The sequence below is a fragment of the Epinephelus lanceolatus genome, chromosome 13 (assembly GCF_041903045.1).
Source record: "Epinephelus lanceolatus isolate andai-2023 chromosome 13, ASM4190304v1, whole genome shotgun sequence".
Lineage (NCBI taxonomy): Eukaryota > Metazoa > Chordata > Actinopteri > Perciformes > Serranidae > Epinephelus > Epinephelus lanceolatus.
The window spans coordinates 10,515,393-10,541,268 of NC_135746.1; the positions used below are offsets into that span (position 1 = coordinate 10,515,393).

Consider the following 25,876-nt stretch of genomic DNA (forward strand, 5'->3'; position numbering starts at 1 on the left):
GGTTGCTGACTGCTGCCCTGGTGTCTCACTGTTTGTTTAAAACTCTTTGTAATACAGTAAGTAATCACATGTTGTACATGTATGTGTGTGTGTGTGTGTGTGTGTGTGTGTGTGTGTGTGTGTATAAGATTTTAAATATTATATATTCATTTTCTTTAGGCATGACTGACATGTGTATTCTGTAATTACACATGTAAGGAGCGTCTAAATTGTTCAGTCATGCACCTGGGTGGGATGATCCGCTGGCTGAATGAGCTGCCCATCAGCCACGGTCTCCAGACTGTCCAGATCTAGTCTCACCACAGAGTGGGCTTTCCTCACAAGCTTGTTGAGCCTGTTGACCTCATCAATCTTAATTCCACCCCACCATCACACTACTGCAAAGAACAGTTGAACTGAGAGTTGAATTTCAAAAACAGTAATAATGAGATGATCATTATCGGAGGTCCAACACCCAGGTGTGTTGCAACAGTTAGCCCCGCCCCCACACCGCCAAGCAGCTGTCGAAGATTTTCTGTGTTACAGAAGATGGATCACTCACCTGTGAAAAATAAACAGCTGTGATGAGATGTCTCTGTGGAGCTGGAACAGTCAACTAGTTGATCAACAGTGAAGTACACACAATGGTGGTAACTGAGTAAATGTACCTAAGTACTTTAAAGTACAAAGTAAAGGTACTCTACCTGAGTATTTCCATTTTCTGAATTTTCTTTTTTACTGTACATATATTTCATAGGTATATTTGTTTGTTTGTTTGCTTAAGTTGCCCATGAAATAAATAAATATTGCTATAAAATATATCTTGAAATAAATAAATGAGGCAATAAATAGGATTTATTTTATAGCCATATTCATGTATATCAGAGGTATATTCGTTTATTTATCTATTTATTTAATTGTTTATTATTTTAAGTTGCCTATGATATAAATATGGCTATAAAATATCTCTTTGAATAAATAAGTTAGGCAATAAATATATTAGGTGCGAAGAATATTCATTTATTTATTTATTTCACCCATTAAATAAATAAATGGCTATATAATATATCTTGAAATAAATTAAATGAATAAATGAGACAATAAATATATTCATATATTTCAGAAGATTTTTGATTTACGTGTTTATTGCCTTGTTTATTTATATCAGGAGCTATTTTATAGTCATATTTATTTGTGTCAGAGGTTTATTTATTTATTTTTATACCTTTATTTTTTTCTTTCATATTAACTAAGCTGACATTACATTAAAAAATGATGTTGCTGCATCTTTGAGTATATTCTACATGTTTTCAATATAATACTTGAAACGGGGTAAATACGGTGCAGTATTGGAGTAAATGTACTTTAAATGTTACTTTTCACCGTTGCTGACGAAGGAAATGTTTTGTTTTGAAAGAAAAAGGAACTTCCTATACTGTGTAATGACTCTGTGACTGTGGTCTGTGGAAACAGCAGCAGAGTGACACCTCCCTCCGCTCCTTCCGCCCCTCCGCCCGGTGGCTCCGCCCCCTCGGTGCGGTTTCCTCAGGTGGTTCCAGCAGCAGCAGGACGGAGGAATGTGACGGGACCGTCGGTGTGCTCCGGGCCTCACCTCAGCGGGACAAATCATGGGAATAAAACCTCACAGCTTCACCCGGAGATTAATAAATGTCTGATTCAAGCCTTCAGATATGAGGAGGAGTGAGAAGCGGAGTCAGGAGAGGATCTTTGCTGGATGTTTCTGACAGTTGGGATCAGTTGAAGTCAGTCCAGGTGTGGCTGCTCTCACCTGAGCCTTCGCGTTTCTCTCATTGTACCTGCGGATTATTTAAAGTTCTGTGCATCAGGACAGTTTGAGGTGTCGGAGCTCACGATGCCGGAACTGATCAGTGTGAATGAGTTTATAGCAGAGACTAATGAGGACTACAAAGCTCCCACCACCTCCAGCTTCACCACCAGGATGTCCCACTGCAGGAACGCAGTGGCGGCTTTGGAGGAGGTAAGAGGACAACATACACACTCACGCACACGCACACAGGGAAATAAACTGATATGAATATATCACTTATGTTGAGTTAATTACAGTGTTTAAACCCACTGAGTACCATAAAGAAATCTGTAATATAACCATAAATAAACACCCAGAAAATTCTTCTTATTATTATTTCTTCCCATTCTTACTCAAACCTGTTTATCACCAACTTATAATGAAAACTCTGAATTTAAGTCATGATGATGTTTGTCTCAGGCTGCAGATTTGGTCTTTGCAGACAGACAAAATGAATTTAAAGTGTGTTTCTGTGAGTGTAACTGAGACTAGAGTGTGTTTCTGTGAGTATAAATGAAGGTACAGTGTGTTTCTGTGAGTATAAATGAAGGCGCAGTGTGTTTCTGTGAGTATGACTGAAGATAAGTGTGTTTCTGTGAGTATAAATGAAGGTACAGTGTGTTTCTGTGAGTATAAATGAAGGCGCAGTGTGTTTCTGTGAGTATGACTGAAGATAAGTGTGTTTCTGTGAGTATAAATGAAGATAAGTGTGTTTCTGTGAGTATAACTGAAGGTACAGTGTGTTTCTGTGAGTATAACAGAAGGTACAGTGTGTTTCTGTGAGTATAAATGAAGGTACAGTGTGTTTCTGAGTATAAATGAAGGTACAGTGTGTTTCTGTGAGTATAAATGAAGGTACAGTGTGTTTCTGAGTATAAATGAAGGTACAGTGTGTTTCTGTGAGTATAAATGAAGTTACAGTGTGTTTCTGTGAGTATAAATGAAGATAAGTGTGTTTCTGTGAGTATAACTGAAGGTACAGTGTGTTTCTGTGAGTATAAATGAAGATAAGCTTGCCTCAGTGTGTCCTCACATTTCCAGTTTGCAGTAAAAGTGTGTTTTTCAGTGAAAAGAGGAACAGAGAGAAACACTTCCTCATGGTGAAACAGCAGCTCACCGTTGAATCTTATGAACATTTTGTAATAGTTCAGATCTGCTTCTTTGTTTTGCAACACAGTCATGATGATCGAGCAGCTTTCTTAACCCAACTGATACATTAGGGAACCAGTAGTTAGAAGTTAAAGTATAAAGAGATGCAGCTAGTGAAGTTAAGACTGAGATACTCCTACTATGTCTGTGTAGGTAGTGTTACTGCTACTGGTACTTCTGCTTTAACTTGATATATTTTAATCTGCAGATTCATCCTCGTTCATCTGGCTGCAGGTTTCCTGCTGGTCTTTAAATGTTTTCATTTTTAACTGCTTCAACTTGATAAATTTCTTGCTCCTTTCAAGGTTTGTCGTGGCATCTACTGGTGAGAATTACAGATTACAACCAGCTGAAACTTCTCCTGGTTAGAATTCCTTCAGTGTGCATTGTTCGGGAGCTGAATTATCCACAGAGGTCTCTCAATCTGCAAAACACTGCATTTTTAAACAGAATGCCACATTACCTTCAAAAACCTTCTGCTGTGCCTTTTTATTTTTGCCAAGCAACCACCCCATCACCTCCCAACCTTCCCATGTAATCAATATACCATTTATTTATTCTCCAGTAATCAGCGTGTAGTTCCTAACATGTTGAGGCAGAGGGTACTGTCTGTAGCTCTGGTTGAGGGTGAGAGGCTGTCAGCAGATAAGCAGAGATCTGTGTGGGTACATGAGACCCTAAAAAAGAGGCTGGATCATGGGGAGTACCACCAGTTGGTCCAGGAGCTTCTTCTCCATGATGGACGTTTCCAGGCATATTTTAGGACGACTCAGGGGCAGTTTGACAACCTGCTGTCTATTGTCAGGCCGTATAGCTCTGGGTATCCAGCAACCGCTACCACCAGTTTCTCCTCTATTGTTTACCAACTGTAAACTTGGGGAGCAGGTCTTCATCTACAGAGATCACCATGTTGCACCGCCATGTTTCTACAGTAGCCCAGAATGGACAAACCAAACACTGACTTTAGGTAGAGACATTCATGTTTTTGTAGTCAGCAGCACCTCAGCAACAAACAGCGTCAGAATTCACCGATCTGTAACATGAATCCTCACTGCGAGACCTGTCTCACCCCATCTGATTGAGTCCAAGCAAGATCTGTCTCACCTCGTCTGATTGGGTCAAAACGAGACGCGTCTCATCGGTCTAATTAAGTCCAACCCAGACCTGTCTCGTCCTGTCTCTCCCTCTGAGGCCCGTTGTAGTGTCTCTGATGAATTTTGTCCTCTTTCTGCTTCATCTCTTTTTCTTTATTGTCTTTCCACTCGTTCTTTCATTCTGTCTTTCCGTCTCCTCGTCCTCCTCTGTTCAGTTTTAAAGCTCCTCTGTGCTTCAGAGTCGTGTCCCAACACGTCTGTCTGAAGTCAGTCTGAGACGAGTTAAAGCTGCCGTTAATCATCAGCTTGTTCATTATCAGACGTTAATGTAACGACTGTAAACAGATGAGCTTGTGTGTCTGATCTCTGCTGCTGCATTTAAACAGGTTAGATTTTTATTTTCTGAGGAAACCTGTTTAAACTCAGCTCTGTGTGTTCACATCCAGGTGATAATACTCAGGTGCAAAACAAAGAATAACAAAGAAACTCTGCACACTGTGGGCTCTGAATAACTTCGCTCTCCTTTAAGGCGATGTTGCCATGTGCGAGATCTTCCTCAGATCCTGTACATAGAAATGAGAGAGATTTATTAGGAGCATGCCCTGTCAACACTCTCTGTGTGACCTGCAGTAAACTCAGCACCGTAATATTTATTTCTGTTAATGATTAGAAATCATTTAGTCCACAAACTGTCAGATTTTCGGGTGCTGTTTTACATATCATGTTTTTTTATGGAGTGATTAAGAGATCTGGAACCAGGCTGGGAGTTTTTAGGTGTCACTGAGGAAGTTGAGAACTCTTGACTGTTTTTCAGGAGGTTTCAGGGCCCCGAAATTGTTTTCTAAAAACTTTGAAGGGGTCGTATGGTTCTTAAAAAGGAGCAACAAAAACACTAACAGACTCCACAAATCCATTCAGCAGCTCCACCATCCACAGTCAGACACACACGGCTGATTATTTACTGCTGAATTACAGCTCACAACGCGCACCAACCCAAACATCCTGGTGCAGACTATTTAGTGGAGTTCACCAGCCTGTCGCTCATCAGGCATCTGAAGAGAATTACGAGCACGGTAGTTCTCGGCTTTCAGTGTCCGACAGTCCACCAGGAACATTCACACATCACGTCTTGTCAATGAAAATGACACAGATTTCGTCATAGTTTATATCATCAAGACCTATTTTTAGTTTGTCATCATCTCATTTTCATCATGGGAAAAAGTCATTGATAAAACACATTAAGAAAAACATACTTGAAATATGACTTAAATTTATTCAAATTACTCTTTAAAGCACACCACTTAAATAAATCTGTTCTATTAAAAGTATCCTGATAGTTTATTAATATCATGAGTGTTCTCTCTCTGGCTGACACACACCGTGTTACGCTGCAGCTCTGTTGGTTATTTCTGACAGTAACATGTGTTCGTTCTGTCTGATGATGCGTGACTGTATTTATATAACAGATTATCTACAGCGATCGAAACAGAAACTAGATAACATCACTCGACTCTACTGACTGACTGAATGTTTAAATTAGAATCAGTAGAGCAGATGCAGCTCAGCAACAGGAAGTTACGTCCTGTAGTTTATCTGCAGCTGCAGCACAGACACAAACAGTTTTTATGAACTTTGTTTATTTATTTGTTTACACACAAACTGACAGTAGTGTTAGAGCACCTGTGAATGACGGTGTGATGTAATGGCAGTGCAGTACCAAAGAAAACCAACAAGCAAACAGTCTTTAACTTTGCAGCCGCTGAGGCTCATGGGAACTGTAGTATGATTAGTGTTCTTATGACACAGTAATGCTGAGTTCACAGATGTACATTATTATCAGTTTGATGTGCTGATGGTGCTATAGAGCTGTTATGGAGTTCCTTTTTTACATGTTTACACAGAATCAAACAACAGCAGCATCATGTCACTGCAGTATGACATCAGACAGCATGATGACATCACAGAATCAAAAGAGGTGTGACATGTAATACAACAGCGTCGGCCTCTAGTGTGACATATAACATACGTGTCAGCAGCTCTTTATAAACAATAACAATGACATCACATGTCAGTAACAATTATTTAGCGTCCCTGTTATATGGCGGCTGATCTCATCCTCTGCTCGGAGGGTAAGGAGCTCCTGGACCTCACTGTTTGAGTTAGCTGCTAACTGCTAGCAGCTAACTTTTAAATCTCTGTTTGTTTGTTTTATTAAGATCCCCATTAGCTTTTGCATAGCAGAAGCTATTCTTCCTGTGGTTTTCATAATTCTTCATGCGACAATACAAAGCACACACACATATCACAAAAACAACAACAAGACAGTACACACATCTAAACAAAAACACAACAAAATAATACAAAAACACAAGCTCCAATACTGAATCTTGACATCCAGTGAATGTTGTCGTCACACCACAAAATACCCTGACCCTTAATGAGAAATACTAATCCTTTGATAGGAACATTTCGAATTCACCTCCATGTCTACAAGCAGATATGCATACAGAGACCATATCAGTTATCATACACTAACAACAAAAACGTTTCATATCATCTATTCAAAACAATCAGCACAATCGGAAAAAAAATCAGTTACTAAAGTTCTTTGTTAAATAATATTCTTTAAGTTTAATTTTAAAGCTATAAATATTTTCCTGTTTTGTTATGGAAATTGTGAGTGAATTCCTCCTCCTTCATAGCTCTATACATTACTGTACGTTGTACAGATGTCTTTGATTTGGGTAAGGTAAAACAACCACGACCATCATACCTCGTTGAATAACTGTGTGTTTCTGAACTAAAGGATAACTTTTTTGTAGAAAATAAGTGGAATCTTAGTTGTGATTACATTTCCTATAAAAACTATCAACAAATACAATAATGCATTTTTTACATCAAGCCAAGACAGACACTCGTGCATTTTTATGACATTTGTGCTGAACCCACAGGAAAGAGCAACACATGCTGCTTTATTTTGAACTAGTTGCAGTTTTCTGATATTTCCTAGTGATGCATTGGACCAACACTTTATCATTCTTTGCAATTTGTATGATAGCTTCCTTGGCTTGATACTTCTGTAATCTCACAATCATGGGCCTAGGACCAGATCCTTTACCGGTAGCCGGGCCAACTCTGTGCGCCATCTCCACATCAAGTTGGCACGGCAGCTGTTTATTCCCTTGAAAGATCTCCTTCAGGAGCGCAGACATGTATTCCGTTGGATTATCCTCTGACACATTCTTGTTTAGGCCGAAGACTCTTATGTTCAATCTTTGGTTGTAGCTCTCCAACTTTTCAGTTTTCTCCCTTAGTTCTTTATTTTCTCACCGCATTCTTTCTGTAACGCCCCACACACCTTCTCCAGCCCATTCACTTGGTCAAGCGCTCCAGACAGCGACTGCTCTATACCAATTACTTCATCTTTACACTGCTTTACATCTTTTTTTAAGGCGTCCAGCTGCGGCTGCAGTATATTCATTATTTCTTTCAGCTCCTCTCACATAATAGAGCAGACCATAGCGGCAATCTCTTTCTTCTCCATTTCGTCTCCCACAGGTGAAGCAGGTGAGCCAGGTGAAACAGGTGGTGAGGAGTTTGGCGTCTGCTTTTTCTTTCTGGTCTTTATCGGGGACATCAAACTTCAGAATTACCCTAATTTCAATCCAGCCTCTTCATTGTCCGAAGAGGTTACAGGAACAGTTCATTCAAAAAAAAATTGCAGTAAAACTTGCTTTTAACCATAATATCTTAGTAGTTTGGTGTTCTCAACAGTCAAACACTCCTCACGTGCCGCCGGACATGACGACACAACGTGCAATTGTCCAAAAAGTGCGGTGGGTTTCACACATGACTTGTTTTCTCCGTGCAGGAACGTCTTCTTTTGGCATATTTCTGGACATTTTTCAGCTTTATTGCTCAGTTTAAAACAATTGTTCGAAAAAACAAACAGAAAACATACAATATGTAGAACCTACAAAGAAGAAAAACAAACATTCAGCTGGGTCATATTTCACTTATTGCAGTAAACAATAAACTTGCTCTTACAGTCGGAGTAAGAATAAAGATATGGAAACAAAAATAGAGCAGATTCAGTGGGTCATTATTCAGGGACAGCGGGAAAAGTTTTCTTCACATAGGCAAAGAACAGCCCCCATGTCTTTTTAAATTTCCTGGGAGAGCCTCTCGGTGTATATCAGATTGTCTCAGGCTGTAAATGACTGAGAGTCTCTTTTATCCACAAAGTGTGTGGTAAGTTATACTTTATAATTCCATCCTCTGAGAGTGGTTATAAATCTTTTTCTTCTTGTGTTCAGCTCTGAGACAGAAACATTAAAAACCTGCATCATGTTTTTTATTTGTTGGTCGACTCTACGTTTAAATAACTGCTGTGACTTCAGACTGTTTTCAGACTGAGCATCACATGATTAAAGGAACTCAGTGTGTGTTTGTTCCCTTTGAGTCAAACAGTAACTGAGCGTCTGCGTGTTTCACACTCACACTGAGCTGACACTCAGCTGACTCCACTGCGGAGTGTGTAGAGGGAAGTGGGCGGAGCTGAACCTGCTGACAGCGTGCAGGGTGAAGTGGGCGAGGCGTCATGTGTGTCAGGAGTCAGTGTTCCTGTTTCCCGCCAGGTGACTTGAAACAGGTCCCTCGATGAGTTTTATAGAACTTGATGAATTCAGCTGCTGTGTTCCAGCGTGTTGTTTCTGTCTGCTCAGACAGAGTCTGCGGCCGCTGAGGCTCATGGGAACTGTAGTTTGATTAGTGTTCTTATGACACAGTAATGCTGAGTTCGCAGTGATGTACGTCATCGTTGGTTTGATGTGCAGACTGTAAGGTCTTCATGGGTGTTATCCTCCATTCTTAAGACCTTCGTACACACAGAGCCGCTACGACGTCCCTTCTTTACACCGCATTTGTATTTTTACACAGAACCAAATGACGCCGGCATCATGTGGCTCCAGTTTGTGATGTCACACAGCATAATGACATCACAGAATCAAAAGTGAGGAGACATTTTATTTTTCACTCCCGTCGGGTAAGTGACGGTGGCCTCGTAGGACAAAAAGCCTTGCGCAGACAGCAGAGTTTTTCGAGTTTTTTAGGAGTATCTAGCGACGAGGTGAATATTTATTTAGGAATCTAAACCATGTTACGATATGTTATAGCTTACCAGTGAGATATAGGTTATCTGTGAGATATTTGTTAGGAGTGTTTTATTTCTAATTGTTTTGGTAACACGAGCAAACATTAGCACAGTAATGCTAAAATAACACGTTTTATGTGATAGTCACGGCACAGTGCGGCAAATATAGGTTGGTACGATTATAATATATGTGTCTCCAGAGTGTTCTTCCACAGGACACAGGGAGATGAGGAAGAGAGAGAGGGAGAGGAAGGGGGCGAGGGGGTAGAGGCGGTGCAGGAACGGCCAGGCGAAGAGGTGTGTCTCGGCTACCCACAGGGAGGAGGAGGAGGAGGAGGAGGAGAGGGTGGAAGCCTTTGCAGCAGCGCGAGAGGAATCAACAGATTAGGCTGTAGGCTAGGCTAACCATTTAGCTGTAGCTCTGGGATAACGTTAGCCAAGGCTAGGATAACGTTAGCACGTAAACGTAGCCATCACTCAAACTTAGACGAGAGGGAAAAGTAGTTGCAAACATGAAGCCAAAACTATTTTAAAATATCAGATTGAATTACCTGTCTAGCAGAAAGCAGGCAACCTCCGCATCCCTTGTGATATCCTTCTCCTTCAGGAATTCTTTCCACCTGGAATAAGCAGCGCCGATATTCACTCGCGTTTTGTCCTGTCCTCGCTTATCTGATCTTTTTCTTTTATTTGGTAGCGTGGTTTCCCTCTTACGGGGCAAAACATATGTGTGGTCCTCCATTTAAAGTGCGACAGAATCATAAAAGTACGAAGCAGGTTCACGCAGAAGCGCCCCGGATTGATCTTCACCTTAACCGTCTCCAGTGACGGCAAGTTCTAGGTAAACGCAAATGCGAAGCGCGTATATCCCTTTCGGCCACTGTATGTATGTATGTAAGGATGAGTGTGAATGTTGTGTAAAATCTCAGGTGTTATTCTTTACATTTCACCTTAAAACCTGCAGCAGCATTAGAAATAACGTGTGTTCAGCCCTGCACAGAGACACAGACACTCTGCAGGATCAGAGTTAGAAACGAGACGAACAGAAACTGTGTCGAGCTGTAAACGTTCTTCGGGGGTTTTCCGGCTGCAGCGTCTGGTCTCTGTGTGGTCCTGACTCTGTTTGTCCTCCCTCAGGTTCTGGACTTGGACAGATCGGTCCTCTATAAGATCAAGAAGTCGGTGAAGGCCATCAACACGTCAGGTCTGGGTGAGTAACACAGTTTCAAATCCGTCTGACCAAAAATACCAACAGAGACTCGCTGTGTCTGCCACTTCCTGCCCACTCAGACACAAACTGTCCATTAATGTAATATTATATGTTTCATCATAACTTCAGGTCTCACCTCATGATCATGATTGAAACATTAGACTCTCTGCTGACATCACCCACAGTATGATGGGAACTGTGGTCCCTAAATTCAGAACATGTTGATTCCAAATAGAAATAAGAAAAATAAATAAATGACAAAAAACATGAAAATTAGATTTTATTTTTTGCACAGTTGACACAGTTTTGCATACATCAGTTTTTGCTGTGACAGTATTGCAATAAACAATAATCTTTGTTAGGACAAATTCACATAAGGCCAGCAGCCTTGCACACAGGTATGCAGAGACAGTCTGAGGCCTAAGTGCTGCTCACACCAACTGAGACGTGTGTGGGTGGCTCACACCAATATCGATCACCACAGAGGAGTTACACCTCTTTAGGGCACTGCAACCAAACACTGCACCGCAACTGACTCCAGACTCACAACCCTCTCAGGGCACACTGCGCCACATGTTAGACCTGGTCTGAATTCTGTTCACTTTAAGTCCTTAGTGCGGTTCACTGAACCTGTGACCTGTAAACACAAAGCGTTCCAGGTTCACTTTGCACTCTGCCGTTGTATTCAGCCCTCTGGATCACATGCTGTTGACCTGGGACACTTAAAAAAAACAGATGAAACCACGTCGACCTGTAACGCTTGCAAGTACACAGGATGAGGAGTAGTTTGGTCCACAGAAGATTCTGCACATCTCCAGATGTGTAACATAGAAAACATCAAACAGAAACACGCTGAGGTTTTCATCCAGTTTTAAGTTCATCTGAAAGCGAGGGGCTTCATAACCACACTGCAGCGCCACATCAAAGTAAAACCAAAATTATGTCAGTATTGTAGATAGTGTGAACAGAAAGAGAACTGAGTGCCTTTTCTGTTGGTCCACTTCTTGGTGCACTTTCAGAGGACTGAATTTGGTTTGTTTAAAAAGGACGACATGTGAAAACACCCTAAGTCTACGTCTGAACACCTGGTCCAGTGTGGCTTGATGAGGCTGACTGCTAGCGTTAGCATCAGAGGCGGTGCTAGCTCGGACCTCTTTGTGTTGAGGTGATATTTCAGGCTGAAGTGCTCCGATGGTTAGAACAGAAACTGCAGAGAACGCTGCTCCTATCAATGTAAGTGTTCCACTCACGGGGCCGAGCTGCGTCGTCTCGTCTGCCTCTATCATGTGACAAAGACACTGTGGCCTTCAGTGACCCACGGGGTCAAAGGGCACCACGGAGCATCATTAATCAGTGTTCATTTTTTTACATGCTATTTTTTTGTGATTAATTACTGATATTAACAGGTTATTTTGACAGCCCTATCGATAACTTTTTTCTCCCAGATATTGTGATGATATCATTATTGTTATATTGAAATCTTTTGGCCGTGAAAATTGTGAAGTGAAAATCTGTTATCGTGCAGCTCTGTTATATCTACAGAGATGTAAGCAGATACAATAGATGAAGATAAATAGGGGTAAGTTAAAAAAAAAAAAAGTAAAGTGTACAGTAATTAGGCCTGTAAACAAAGGGGAGTGAAAATAGTTAGCTAACAAATCAACAGTTACAGTTGAACACTGACAGATGGACGTTATAAAAATATTGTACTATCTTCCTTTTATTTGATGAATATTTAAACTACTTCCTGTTGTGTTGATGATGAAGATGAGCTGTGAGGAAACATCACAACTTGTGTCACAGTTTAACTTTGGCCTGACAAACGGGCGCTGACGCTGCTGAGACAAAAAAAATAAAATAAATAAAAGTCAGGTCACTGAAAACGTCCTGGAGACGTCCTGGAGACTGATGTGCTGGGGGAAGAGGTACATTCAGTTCGTCGGTGTGAGTGTGGTGGGTCTGTGTTCAGACAGGTGGAGTCTCACCTCTAAACATTCCTGTCATACTGCCGTCCAGTCCCAGCATGCTGAGGGAGAGACGCCCGCCTCCACGACTTTTCCGTCCGTCTGCTGACTCAGAAACAGAAACACAACCAAACTGCAGAGTTTTAAATTAATTTAAAATTTTTTTTTAGATAAAATAAAACTGAAATAAATTCTGTCGACAGAATAAAACATTTCATTTCTCGAACAAACAAGTCTGAACATTAAATTAATAATTCACCAAAAAACTATATAAATTCTATAATATAGAATAAATATATAAAATGAAATAAAATAAAATATAGCACCACCTCCTGAACCTCTCTGTGGTCCTAGAAAAGCCCTTCTATCAAATGATGTTGATATTAATGTAATATAATATATTATAATCCGTGTTTAATTTGTAAAATTAGTAGGAGGGGAACAATTTGGGCCTCTGAGAGAGCAGTGTTCCCCCACTCCCAAAAGTGGGGCAACTCTTTTTTAAGCGGCACCCGAGCCGCCTCACTGCGCAACTCCGAATGGAATGGTTGTGACATCTAGTGTTGTACCAAAATTGGGACCCACTGTACGATACCAGTGAAAGTATCACGGTTCTGAGTAGTATCACGATACCACAGCAAAAATGAGGCAGATGTGCCTTTTGTCATTTATAAAAAGATAAATCACTTTTCTATAATACATCAATGATATTTCAATGGAATAAATTACTTATTGACTTATTCATACTTCAAAAACAGCATCAATGAGTGATTAACATAGGGGGGATCAAAATAAAATAAATAAATGAAATAAAAATCAACCAGCCACCCTCCTCCCCTGACAAGTAAAGAACAGTCCCTAAAGTGCGGTGAGGCTTATGGACCGTTACCTGCCACAAAGAGAGAAATGTGAACGGCTCGTTTCTCCTCTGACACGCCACATACCTGTGTGCTGCCACGGCTCGGTTGTCCAGGTAGTCATGACACCAACGAAAGAGGAAATTAGGCTACTGGACCTGGAGTCGGACTTCTCTGTCGCCAGTAAGCCGTTATGTTGCGGCGCGGAGCACTATGGCCGCCATATTTGAATGCGGTATCCTGTCTGTGACCCCCGTTCAACCCACAACCGGCAGGATTCGCCTTTCGTTTCTGCTGCTGGTTGAAATCTGTACTTGCACAGCATGCTGAATGATTTATTTTGCTCGAACAAAACTATTTTTAGTCGCAAAAATGCGAGTAAAATGCTCGCACGTAGAGCTCTGTGGAAAACAAATCACTGCCGACAAGCAAAAAGAAATAAATAATAACTTTCACTACTCAAAGATACTCACATGTCTGGAAAACAAACCACTACAGCAGCATACTGAGTGCCAGGTGGCCAGCGCGCGCTGTTATTGACCAGCGTGCGCCGTTATTGGACGGAGCATGTACACTCACCCTCTTGTGATTGGACTTTGAACTTATCCCACAGTAGTGGTACGTGAGGCACCGTAGTACTACGGTACTCCACCCTGCAACACTAGTGACGTCAGCCAATACTGTATGTAGTTTTTAGATGTGAAAAGTTCTAGACCCATGCAAATTAGTTCCGGAACGCACCAGGGCCTTTTCTGAAAAGATCCTGGTGCGTTCCAGTACGTTCCGGCTCAAATTAAGCACCGATTATAATATAATATAATAAAGGGAGAGCAGAGCAAACAGGCTCAAATGACGGCCAACGGATTCCTTCACAGGACGATTCTCCACTTTGTTTAACAAAAGTTTAATAAATTTGGATCAAAGTCAGGATCACATTACATGACGATTTCGGAATCCTTTTTTTCTTTGATCCACTCAGATATCTGAAATCTGATCAGATAACACCTGAACACCTGGGCCAGGTCTATAACTGGTCTATAACTGGTCTATAGTGGGTCTCTAAGGGTTAAACTTGAGACGGCTTGCTCCCAGTAAATGTTTTATTCCTTGTATGACCTCCTTCAGATTAAAGCTGTAAATTTGTCTTTTTAAGGAAAAGGATAACCAGCCTGTTTGAAGAACAATAAGTCGCTGAACATCTGACGTAGTTTTCAACTCACCTGTTTACGTCATCAGCTCAACACAAGTCCTTTAAATTCAGCGATGCCTTTCAGTGGCTCCATGTGACCACCTCTAAAAAGAAATCTGGGAGCGTCACTGTTTGCTGTACCTAATATTCAGTGTGTTTCCTGTGTGTTTCAGCTCACGTGGAGAATGAGGAGCAGTACATTCAGTCCTTGGAGAAGTTCGGAGACAACTGTGTCTGCAGGGAGGACGCTGAGGTCGGCTCCGCCTTCCTCAAGTTCGCCGTTTTCACCAAAGAGCTGACAGCGCTCTTCAAGAACCTGGTGAGTTCAGAGTAAAATAAAAACACACAGTTTTCCTCTGTGACTGTGAGAGAAGATGCTCTAACATCACTTCCTGTTTGCAGATGCAGAACATGAACAACATCATCACGTTTCCTCTGGACAGTCTGCTGAAGGGCGACCTGAAGGGCGTCAAAGGGGTTTGTGTCCATCTTCTAACGAACACACTAACGAATACACAGTCTCAGTTGTTGAGTCAGGGGCCGCAGACAAGGCCGGCCCAAGTCAGCACAGGTGCCATTGTCTACAGGGGGCGCCACTAATGGGGGAAGGAAAAAAAATCTAAATATCAGAACACATCGACACATTTCTCCTTCAAACAGCTGATTTATTCAAGTTTCTCACCGAAAGCTACATTTTACAGGATTACACTGAACACATCGTATGAACGTTATAATTTACCTTTGCACGATGCTCATTTTTACTGATCAGAGCCTGAACGCCTCATAATATAAATAGACAACCTCTGTGAGCTGTTGGTTGTGTCCCCCAGCTGCTTAGAGGTGACGGTAACTAGCTGCTAACTGCTAACAGCTAACAGCTACCCTAACAGGCTCTCCTCCTGCTGATCCTCTCAGTAGTGTCATGGTAGTTGAGTCGTTTTGACATGGTAACGATACAGCGTGTTTCGGGTTCACATGACGTCAGCTAACTCCGCCCATCTCCCCGAGAGAGTGAGTAAAGTGTAACGAGTCGTGGAGGGAGGGCCGGGGGTTATAGAGAGACACCGGGGAGACATGACCTTTATTTCAAGTTGAGTATTGGTTTGAAAAGCAATTTGGCGTCTGTCTCTGCTCACACTGGGCAGCTGGTGAACCTGAATCTGACAAAGACTTGGAGGGAGACGATGTGATTTTACACCAGAGTAGCTCACTTGTTGTTAAACTTAACGGTGGGTCATTGCCTAAATTAGACTGGCTGCACTGAAATGTTTTAATAGTAATTTAATTTCACATCAGGTGAATCATACCAGGACTGAGGGCAAACACTATCATTTTCTGTCTGTCCATGAAGACAGGTCAGGTCAATGTGTGTGCGGCTTCTTCAAGGGAGGTTAAAGATGGAGGGGCGGGGGCTTGACTCAGATGCAATTGTTGAGCACATGTTACTCTTTTAATCAAGAATTGAAGCCACGACTAAAATATAATATTATTAGGAAGAAGTATAAAAAAAAAGTCTTCTTATCTAGTCAGAGGTCAGAAAGTCAAGTGTTTGAGCTTCACCTGGGGTCGATCTGTGCACATGTCTGTGCTGCTCTCTGTGTTCTTTATTCTTCAGAATCGATATAAAATAATAAGAATAAGACTAAAGTAGAGTCAGTTAAGATTCCAGTTTCCCTTCTGTGTTTTTATCAGTTAAAAATACTCTCACAGGTTATCTATCATCTTGACATATTTCCTGAGCGACTCACAGGTCAAAGTCCTCTTTCCGTCTGTGTTGTTATGAATGAATGCTGTGCTGTGATTGGTCAGTCTAATGATGTGACATCACTGCCTCTTTCAGGATCTGAAGAAGCCGTTTGACAAATCCTGGAAGGACTACGAGACCAAACTGTGAGAAAACACAAAAACACCTCATCAGTTATAAAAAACTCAATGAACGAGATTTTAAAAACTATAAAACAGAAACACGTTTTCTTCTCACGTTCCTGAACCTTCTGTCAGTTTAAATAAAGTTAGTAGACACTGTCACAGAGGAAACAACTTGTGATCTCACTCTGACAGAAGTGACAGCGCTGCTAGTAATTAGTAGTAATAGGAGTCATGGTCAGTAATGAAATCATTTCCTGGTTTTACCTGTGAGAGGATCAGAACAAGTTTGTTAATTAATTTTGAACCTTTCCAGAGCGAAGATTGAGAAGGAGAAGAGGGAGCACGCCAAGCAGCACGGGATGATTCGCACCGAGTTCAGCGGAGGAGAGATCGCCGAGGAGATGGAGAAGGAGAGACGACTCTTCCAGCTGCAGATGTGCGAGGTCAGGACGCTCAGATTTTATTTAATTTCAGAGAAAATAATTGAATATCTAAAACACATGTGAGGACTGAAACAGAATGAGCTGGTGATGAATCTTGTCTCCACAGTATCTCCTCAAAGTCAACGAGATCAAAGTAAAGAAAGGTGTCGACTTCCTCCAGAACCTCATCAAGTATTTCCACGCTCAGTGCAAGTATGTCTCCCTGCACAGATATCATCAGTAAAAATTAAAACCATGTTTAAATCTGTCAGAAAGAACAACCAGAACTTCATCAAGAAAATGGAGAAACATCCCTCTACAGAGCCGGAGAGACGCCATTTTAGGCGTACGCATGTGCAAGAGTACCGGACTCTCAGTTTTATGTTGTACAGACGGAGATTTCACCACAGCTCATTTTAGGAGAGACACCACAAGGAAACATGTTCTTTGTTTAGATTATCAAATGGACGATGGATCATAGATGTTTGTTTCTGGCTGCAGCGTTAGCTTGCTTAAGAGTTATCTATTTCCACTTAAAATTAATTTTAAAAACGTTGCCGTCTGTTGATACTTTGACTTGGATTAGTGCTAAAATGGATGATCCAGAGGAACAAGTCCGCCCATCTGGAGGACAGGGACACAAACCATCCATTCTAACATTAACCCTTGACAATGTATCAACAGTCAGCAAAGTTTTCCATTGATATTTTGAAGTGGAAATGGACGACTTCACAGCTAACTTCACTAGCCTGCAAGTTATGCTAGCTAACACTAGCAGCCAGAAATAAACCGCTATGATTCATTGTTCGTTAACTGCCTAAAATTTAAACAAAGAAACGGCTTCTCGCGGTGGTCCTTCTAAAATGAGCAGTGGTTGAAGTTGCTATGTTCTCTTATGATCAGGGAGTTGATACACAGACGCTAGTTAGCGCTAGCATAGCTAGTTAGTTGAAATGTTGACCTCTCCCACCACTGTGAGGTGATTGGCTGAATCAAAAACTGAAACGTTTTTAACTGACAGGGGGTTATGAGCCTCTGATTGGTCACATTAAAAAATGAGATAACCCGCCCTCTGAAACTTGCACATGTCTACATCTAATTTTGTGTTCACACCGGGCACGTATAAAACAATTTGCGCAAGTGAATAAAATGTAAAGTTAATGCAAAGATGTGATCAGATGCAAATTCCCATGAAGCGGCACGATGGACGCGAGCAGGGGCACAGATTTAGTTATTTTGTGTAAATACATATATACACACACACACACACACATATATGTATATATATATATATATATATATTTGTATATATATATATATATACTGAAGCTGCACTAAACATTAGAATCATGAGTTTTCTGACTGAATGAACATTGGTAAGCAAAGGCCTACCTGATCAACACAAACCATACATGATCAAACTGTTGCTGCTTACTAAAATAACATTATGAATGCTGTTATTTTACATTTACCCTACTTCAGGTGAGTCCAAATGCCTTCTTATTATTGTCAGCATAGCTACTCGACATTACAAAACAAATATTTGCCACATCTGGGAAAGTCAACAGGCAACAGGCATAGGATATTTACATCTTTTTGTTCTTGAAAAAAACCCTGTGATTATTTTTCTTTCTTCTCTGGCTTCATGTGGCAGAAAAATCACCAGCTCAGTCATTAGACAGTTGTATATGATCACTATGGTTACCGCTACAGGCACAGCTACCAGCTCCTCTTAGGACCCCTGTGCCTTATGGTGCTTTACATTTACATTGGAAGTCAGAACTCAGAGCTCGAACAACGTAACCTCCGAACTGAGCGCTTCCCAGTTTAAAAACTGGGACATGGAACATGGAATTCAAAAAAAATGGACAGTTAATGAAATAAAACGAAAAACCCAACGTTTATGCTTGTAGATGCTAGATTTCAATGCTTTTCCGACTTCAAGACTCCGACTTACAAGTACAACTGACCGCACCATTAGTTGTAGCACAAGCACCAGGCTATCAGTGGATCAGCTGTGCAGTGTTATTAACCGAGAATAATGTGGAAAATTGAACACCTTGCTTTCCCAACTCAGCAAGGATCTGCCCCAGCCTTTCCCCTTCTTGAATCGGTGTAATGAGGATTGATAACTGACAACGCAACTGCCGCTGCCATTTCAACTTTGTGCTGCAATGTAAGTTAGCCTAACTAACGGAACATTGATCCTCTTTTTTACCTATGTGTGGGGGGGGGCAGTGGGGGGACAGATCGGGGTCACTATAAATCTCGGGGGGACATGTCCCCCCCGTCCCCATTGCCATCTGCGCGCATGCACACGAGTTACATGAATTAAGCAGCGCAAATGAAATGAGTAGCGCAATTTCGTTTTGTACGCTTAATTGTGAGAGTTGAAAAATCTGAACTTCAGCGACCAATTCATGGCGCCATAGCCAATCAGCATTGAGATCCTCTGGAGACGTATGACACCGAGGACATACCGCCCAAAGTTCATTCACTGATCCAGCGATTTCACACGCATATGACACGCGTTATTCACATGAATGAAGCGAGTCAACACAAAATATTCTGGTGTTAAAACTCACAAGAGCAATGCAACATGGAAATTTGCATAGCGCTTGATGTAAACACAACATAAAATGGTGGCTCTCTGGCTCTGCAGGTTGATGATTGTGAGAAAATGTCCAACTTTAATAATTCTAAAGTTTTGAATGAATCTGATTATGTAATAAATAAATACAACATCAAACTTAATTTAATGCTAAATAAAAAATAATAGATGAAAATAATCAATAAACATGTAATCAGTTCTTTTCACAGTGTTTTTCTTTAATGTCAGCAAAAAAAATAATTTTCAGAATGAGGAAATAATTTCTGACAGAGATTTGTTCTCTTTATTTATTCATTCATTTTTAGATTATAGGTAAACGTACGAATGTGTTTGGTCATTTTGTGTGCTGTTCAGTTTTTTTCAGGACGGACTGAAGGCTGTGGAGAGTCTGAAACCTTCTGTGGAGAAACTGGCGACCGACCTGACGGCGGTGAGGACGAAACGTTTAGCTCAGAGTGAACACAGAAACAGAGCTGAGTGAATTATAGTGAGGAATTAAAGGGTCATTTCATCCAACATCTCTCTTTCAACAATAACTAAATGAATGTTGGGGGGCTTTAATGTGGTGGAAGAAGTATTCAGATCCTTTACTACAGTAAAAGTTCAAACACCAAACTGCTAAAATACTTCACTGTGAGCAAAAGTCCTGCATTCAAAATTAAAGATTTACCTGTGAGATGAAGTCGAGCTGCAGGGAATGGAAATACTCAAGTAAAGTACAAGGACCTTTAATTTGCACTTGACTTAATGTACTTGGAAACATTTCAGCACTGAAAACATGTGAAAATATCTGAAATGTCACGTCAGTATCATGTGTAGTTATTATTAAATCCTGTCTCTTCTTCTGTGGTGTTCAGATTAAACAGACTCAGGATGGAGAGAGGAAACAGCTGACTCAGCTCCGAGACGTCCTGAAGGCGTCTCTGCAGTCTGAGCAGAAAGAGGTGAGAAACACACACATGCACACACACTCTGTGAGAACTACAAATATGGAGGCTAAAGTTTTGTTTCCTGTTTGTCTGCAGGACGCTCAGGCCAAACAGAACGCAGGTTACAGCCTCCACCAGCTGCAGGGAAACAAGGCTCACGGCACCGAACGCTCCGGAGTCCTCTACAAGAAAAGTGAGGGGTGAGTGAACTCAGTTTCCCAGCATGCATCAGGAAAACAACTTCCTGTAGAGCTCAACCACCAGCAGAGTTCAGGTTTATGACAGAAGATTATTTTCTGTTCCCAGACGTATGAAAGTGATCACACAGAGTCACAGGATGCTAACGTGCTTATGCTAATTAGTGCTACTGGTTGCGACCTGGGTTAGGGGTAGGGCTAGGGCAAAGTCATACAACCAAGGGGGCAGTTTGTCAGAGTGTGCTGTCCGTTATATATCACGTTGTAAACTTTCAGTGATCGATCGATTCGAACACTTCAAGAATTGGTACAAAAAGATCAACATATGTTCGTCATGTATGAATAACGTGTGTGTCGTCCTCAGACTCAGGAAGGTGTGGCAGAAAAGGAAGTGCTCGGTGAAGAACGGTTTCCTGACCATCTGCCACGGCACGGTAAGACGCCACATCCTCTCCTCCTATTGGTCCTCCTGCATGAGAAGCTCCGCCCTCCCGCCTGCATGTCCATCAGCCAATTAAAAATAGTCCTCTGGGGTTTTATTTTCTGTTTCAACATTTTGTTTTATTTTTTTATTTAGTTTCTTATTTTTTTCTTTTGTTCCTTCTTTCTTTTATTTTGAAGTTTTTACATGAAGAGTCAAACGGCCAATCAGGACAGAGCAAGAAGCAGAGGAAGAGAAGCAGGAGGAGGAGGAAGAGCATAAGGAAAAGGATGACAGAGAGAAGGGTGGGAACAGGGAGGAGGGTTTTAACTAATTACTAAAAACTAATAACTCCTATATAATCTCTCATCTCTGCTTCAGCTCTCACAAACACAAAAATCTACTCTTACATCATTTTAACCTCATCAGTCGTTTTTAACGAGGTCTCTTTCAGGTAATCATGACCCAGTTTATCAAGATAATCCACAGAACTTGTTAGGAGCAGTTTCACGTAGGAACTATTTTCTTACTACCAAACTACACCCACCAACTTTATCACCACTCAGAGGGAAGCGTGCATCTACTGCTAGCTCACCTAGCAAACCTGAGCTAGCTAACGTTACAGCTCAGCTGAGGAGGACGCCATTAATGTTTCCATCTCGCGCTGTCTCAAGCACGAGTCCCATGAGTCGATGCACACTTCCTTCTGCGCAGTGATACGGTTGGCGGCTAATAAAAACAATACTACAGCTAAATAAGAATGTTTCCGATTCAATGTGCATCAGCTTGTAGAGATTGATCGGCTTGACTTTTTAAATTGTCATGCGATTTATTTGTATGAATTATTTGCATTTGGTGTGAAAAGAGTCCACAGCCATGCTAACAGCTCCTTGTGCATAACAGTAATTTAAGCTGAATGCTAACATTAGCATGCTAAAATGATCACAATGATAATGCTAACATGCTGATGTTTAGAAGGTATTTTTACCATGTTCACCATCTTAGTTTAGCGTGTTAGCATGCTAACATTAGCTAATTATTAGTAAACATTAATACTTTGTCTCAGATACTTCTGTTCACTACACTTTAGTACCTCTGTACACCGTGTACTTTCTTGATTAGTGCATGAATTTCTGCGGTGTTGTCTCAAATCAAACACGGCTGTTGTTCAATTACCAGAAATAACAATCACAGCAGTTTAGCGCTTCTTCTTCTTCTTCTTCTTCTTCTTTTTAATGGTAAATTGCAACCAGATGGAACCGCCAACATTTGACCTTGATTGTTTCCTGTCAAAATATCTACTGGTTTATTTTCTTGTTTACTGGCGCAACCACTGCAGCTTCTTCTGCCGCCATTTTCACAAGTTTGTGGTCCGTCTTTTTGCCAGGCCCCCAGGGAGTGGGCCAGGTTTCAAAGTCAATTTTAGTAGTGGCCAAACAGCGGTACTGCAATTTCTGGAGTCCGTCATGTGATGCCGTTGTGTCCAAAAATACTTTTTCCCATAGACTTACATTGTAAAGAGGTGTCTGTAAATCAGTGGATACATTTTATTGAGCAAAAACCCCCGTGAAATGATTCGTTCAAATTTTAGGATTTAATCCATTCAGTCCGTTAACATTTGAAAAGTGTAGAAGAACCGAAAGAATAAATAATTTTAACCCCATTCAATTTAGCAGAGCCATAAATTGCAAGTAGTCTGGTGTGCCTGCTCTGTGGCCCGATGATGTGGAAGCAGCGTCAATCGTCCAGGTGATTTCATACCACCAGAATAGAGCTTTTTTGGCATTGTGTGCCACTGTGCAACTTTTACAGGAATGAAACTGGTCCCGCCTCTAACACTGTATTCAGGTCTCCTAATACATCCATGATCTCTGCACTATTTAGCCGAGATGGTGACCATTGAGGGTGAGAAGGGTTCAGCTCTCCACGCTCAACTTTGTTGACTATTATGAGGACTTATAGTGCATTTTAACACACATCTCAGTGTGAATGTTCTGATAGTTCGCACTAAAAATAGCAAATGATAGCAAATTTAGACATGAGCGGAGTCCAGCTGAGGCTGATGTGAACGTCATCAGTTCTGCAGGTGTTTAAAGCAAAGTTTTAGACACATTAAGATGAACCACCTCATCAGATACTTACTGAGACACAACTAACAAGCTGACCTCATGGTGGCGCCAGATGAAACGTCACAGTCTTCTGGTTACCATGGATACCTGCACCATATGTTGTGCCAACACACCCACTGCACATGTGATTATTTTGGTTTTTATTTATCGGATGTCAAAGACTTTCAATGTGACGGCCGCGCTCTCCTCCCTGCTTCTCGTCTCTCAGGCTAACAGACCTCCAGCCAAACTCAACCTGCTCACCTGTCAGGTGAAGAGGAATCCAGACGAGAAGAAGAGCTTCGACCTTTTCTCACGTAAGCTACAGACATCCCGTTTTCATGTGTTCATCAGTCAGACCTTTTCCATTCTCCCGTCTGAGTCTTCTTTTGTTTCCCTCAGATGACAGGACGTATCACTTCCAAGCCGAAGACGAAGCCGAGTGTCAGATGTAAGTACGACTTCTTTGTAACCTCTGTGTGACCTCTGAGTGACCTCTGACCTGACGTGTCGCTTTGTGTGCAGCTGGGTGTCGGTGCTGCAGAACAGTAAAGAAGAGGCGCTGAACAAAGCATTTAAAGGCGACCAGGACGAAGGAGAGAACAACATTGTGCAGGAGCTGACCAGAGCCATCGTAGGAGAGGTGAAGAGGATGAGTGGCAATGACAGCTGCTGCGACTGTGGAGCTTCAGGTGAGCTGCTGCTGCTGCTGCTGCTGTGGAGTGCAGGGTCAGTACTACCAAAAGAGAAGAGTTGAAAGCGACCTTCTCTCTTGCTGACTTGTTCATCTGTCTCAGATTACATCTGAAGATGAACATGTCTTGGCTTTGTCCTATCTTCAGAGTTCAATTTGACTTCACATGTAAACAAAGTGACATAAACAGTTTTTGGGATGTCAGTCTGTCCCATTCTCATCAACGTGATATCTCAACAACGCCTTGAGTGAATTTCTTCAAATTTGGCACAAACGTCCACTTAGACTTGACAATGAACTGATAAGATTTTGTTGGTTGAAGGTCAAGGTCAATGTTACCTTGATCCATCTCATTCTTATGCACACAGTATGTCAAGAAGGCTTTGAGGGAATTTCCTTACAATTTTGGCACAAGTGTCGACTTGGACTCAACAGTGATGAAAGTGAATAAAATGGAGGCAATACATGTTTTTGTATCGAACTGTTCAGTACGAGACTTTTGTTGCGGTACGCATCACTAACTGAGCAATATGTTGACCTATCTTCTTACATTTGGAAAATAAATCAACAGCTTAAACTGTTTAATATAATGTTCTCAACAAAACAGCCCACAGGATGGAACAGGAAACAAGCTGTCTGTATTTCTACTTTTTAAAACAAATTAGATATAGTTATTGACTTTTCTTCTCTTTATAAACAACATCGAACAGCTCAGCACAACACTGGTCTGCACAACCATGAAGAAAAAATAAGATGAAGCATTAAGATATAAATTCAAAACAACAGTATCTGCTACTATTACTGTCACTAGTACTACTGTTAATGCTTCTAGTATTGCACCCACTAGTACTATTTCTACTGCTGTTGTCACTAACATTACTATTATTGCTACTCCTGCAACTCCTACAGTTACTGCTACTGCTTCTGTTTGAAGAAGAATATATACAGTACAGGCCAAAAGTTTGGACACACCTTCTCATTCAATGCATTTTCTTTATTTTCATGACTATTTACATTGTAGATTCTCACTGAAGGCATCAAAACTATGAATGAACACATGTGGAGTTATGTACTTAACAAAAAAAGGTGAAATAACTGAAAACATGTTTTATATTCTAGTTTCTTCAAAATAGCCACCCTTTGCTCTGATTACTGCTTTGCACACTCTTGGCATTCTCTCCATGAGCTTCAAGAGGTAGTCACCTGAAATGGTTTCCACTTCACAGGTGTGCCTTATCAGGGTTAATTAGTGGAATTTCTTGCTTTATCAATGGGGTTGGGACCATCAGTTGTGTTGTGCAGAAGTCAGGTTAATACACAGCCGACAGCCCTATTGGACAACTGTTAAAATTCATATTATGGCAAGAACCAATCAGCTAACTAAAGAAAAACGAGTGGCCATCATTACTTTAAGAAATGAAGGTCAGTCAGTCCGGAAAATTGCAAAAACTTTAAATGTGTCCCCAAGTGGAGTCGCAAAAACCATCAAGCGCTACAACGAAACTGGCGCACATGAGGACCGACCCAGGAAAGGAAGACCAAGAGTCACCTCTGCTTCTGAGGATAAGTTCATCCGAGTCACCAGCCTCAGAAATCGCAAGTTAACAGCAGCTCAGATCAGAGACCAGATGAATGCCACACAGAGTTCTAGCAGCAGACCCATCTCTAGAACAACTGTTAAAAGGAGACTGCGCCAATCAGGCCTTCATGGTCAAATAGCTGCTAGGAAACCACTGCTAAGGAGAGGCAACAAGCAGAAGAGATTTGTTTGGGCCAAGAAACACAAGGAATGGACATTAGACCAGTGGAAATCTGTGCTTTGGTCTGATGAGTCCAAATTTGAGATCTTTGGTTCCAACCGCCGTGTCTTTGTGAGACGCAGAAAAGGTGAACGGATGGATTCCACATGCCTGGTTCCCACTGTGAAGCATGGAGGAGGAGGTGTGATGGTGTGGGGGTGTTTTGCTGGTGACACTGTTGGGGATTTATTCAAAATTGAAGGCACACTGAACCAGCATGGCTACCACAGCATCCTGCAGCGACATGCCATCCCATCCGGTTTGCGTTTAGTTGGACGATCATTTATTTTTCAACAGGACAATGACCCCAAACACACCTCCAGGCTGTGTAAGGGCTATTTGACCAAGAAGGAGAGTGATGGAGTGCTGCGGCAGATGACCTGGCCTCCACAGTCACCGGACAT

General features: G+C 41.5%; 1 protein-coding gene across 2 annotated transcripts in view; it reads left to right on the top strand.

Moving 5' to 3' along the window:
* Window positions 1-1,516: 1,516 nt before the first annotated feature.
* The window catches only part of asap2b (ArfGAP with SH3 domain, ankyrin repeat and PH domain 2b), a 35,015-nt gene continuing 10,655 nt past the window's right edge, over window positions 1,517-25,876 (top strand). The window contains exons 1-15 of one of the 2 annotated variants that reach the window (XM_033649096.2): window positions 1,517-1,978; window positions 10,340-10,412; window positions 14,596-14,741; window positions 14,825-14,899; window positions 16,263-16,312; window positions 16,605-16,734; window positions 16,841-16,926; window positions 19,679-19,754; window positions 20,182-20,268; window positions 20,350-20,453; window positions 20,815-20,884; window positions 21,072-21,176; window positions 23,209-23,296; window positions 23,382-23,430; window positions 23,505-23,671. In XM_033649096.2, the coding sequence (XP_033504987.1) occupies window positions 1,853-1,978; window positions 10,340-10,412; window positions 14,596-14,741; window positions 14,825-14,899; window positions 16,263-16,312; window positions 16,605-16,734; window positions 16,841-16,926; window positions 19,679-19,754; window positions 20,182-20,268; window positions 20,350-20,453; window positions 20,815-20,884; window positions 21,072-21,176; window positions 23,209-23,296; window positions 23,382-23,430; window positions 23,505-23,671 (1,432 nt within the window). In that variant the 5' untranslated portion in view covers window positions 1,517-1,852. The remainder of the gene's footprint in view (window positions 1,979-10,339; window positions 10,413-14,595; window positions 14,742-14,824; window positions 14,900-16,262; window positions 16,313-16,604; window positions 16,735-16,840; window positions 16,927-19,678; window positions 19,755-20,181; window positions 20,269-20,349; window positions 20,454-20,814; window positions 20,885-21,071; window positions 21,177-23,208; window positions 23,297-23,381; window positions 23,431-23,504; window positions 23,672-25,876) is intronic. The other variant, XM_033649097.2, reaches the window with a different exon arrangement.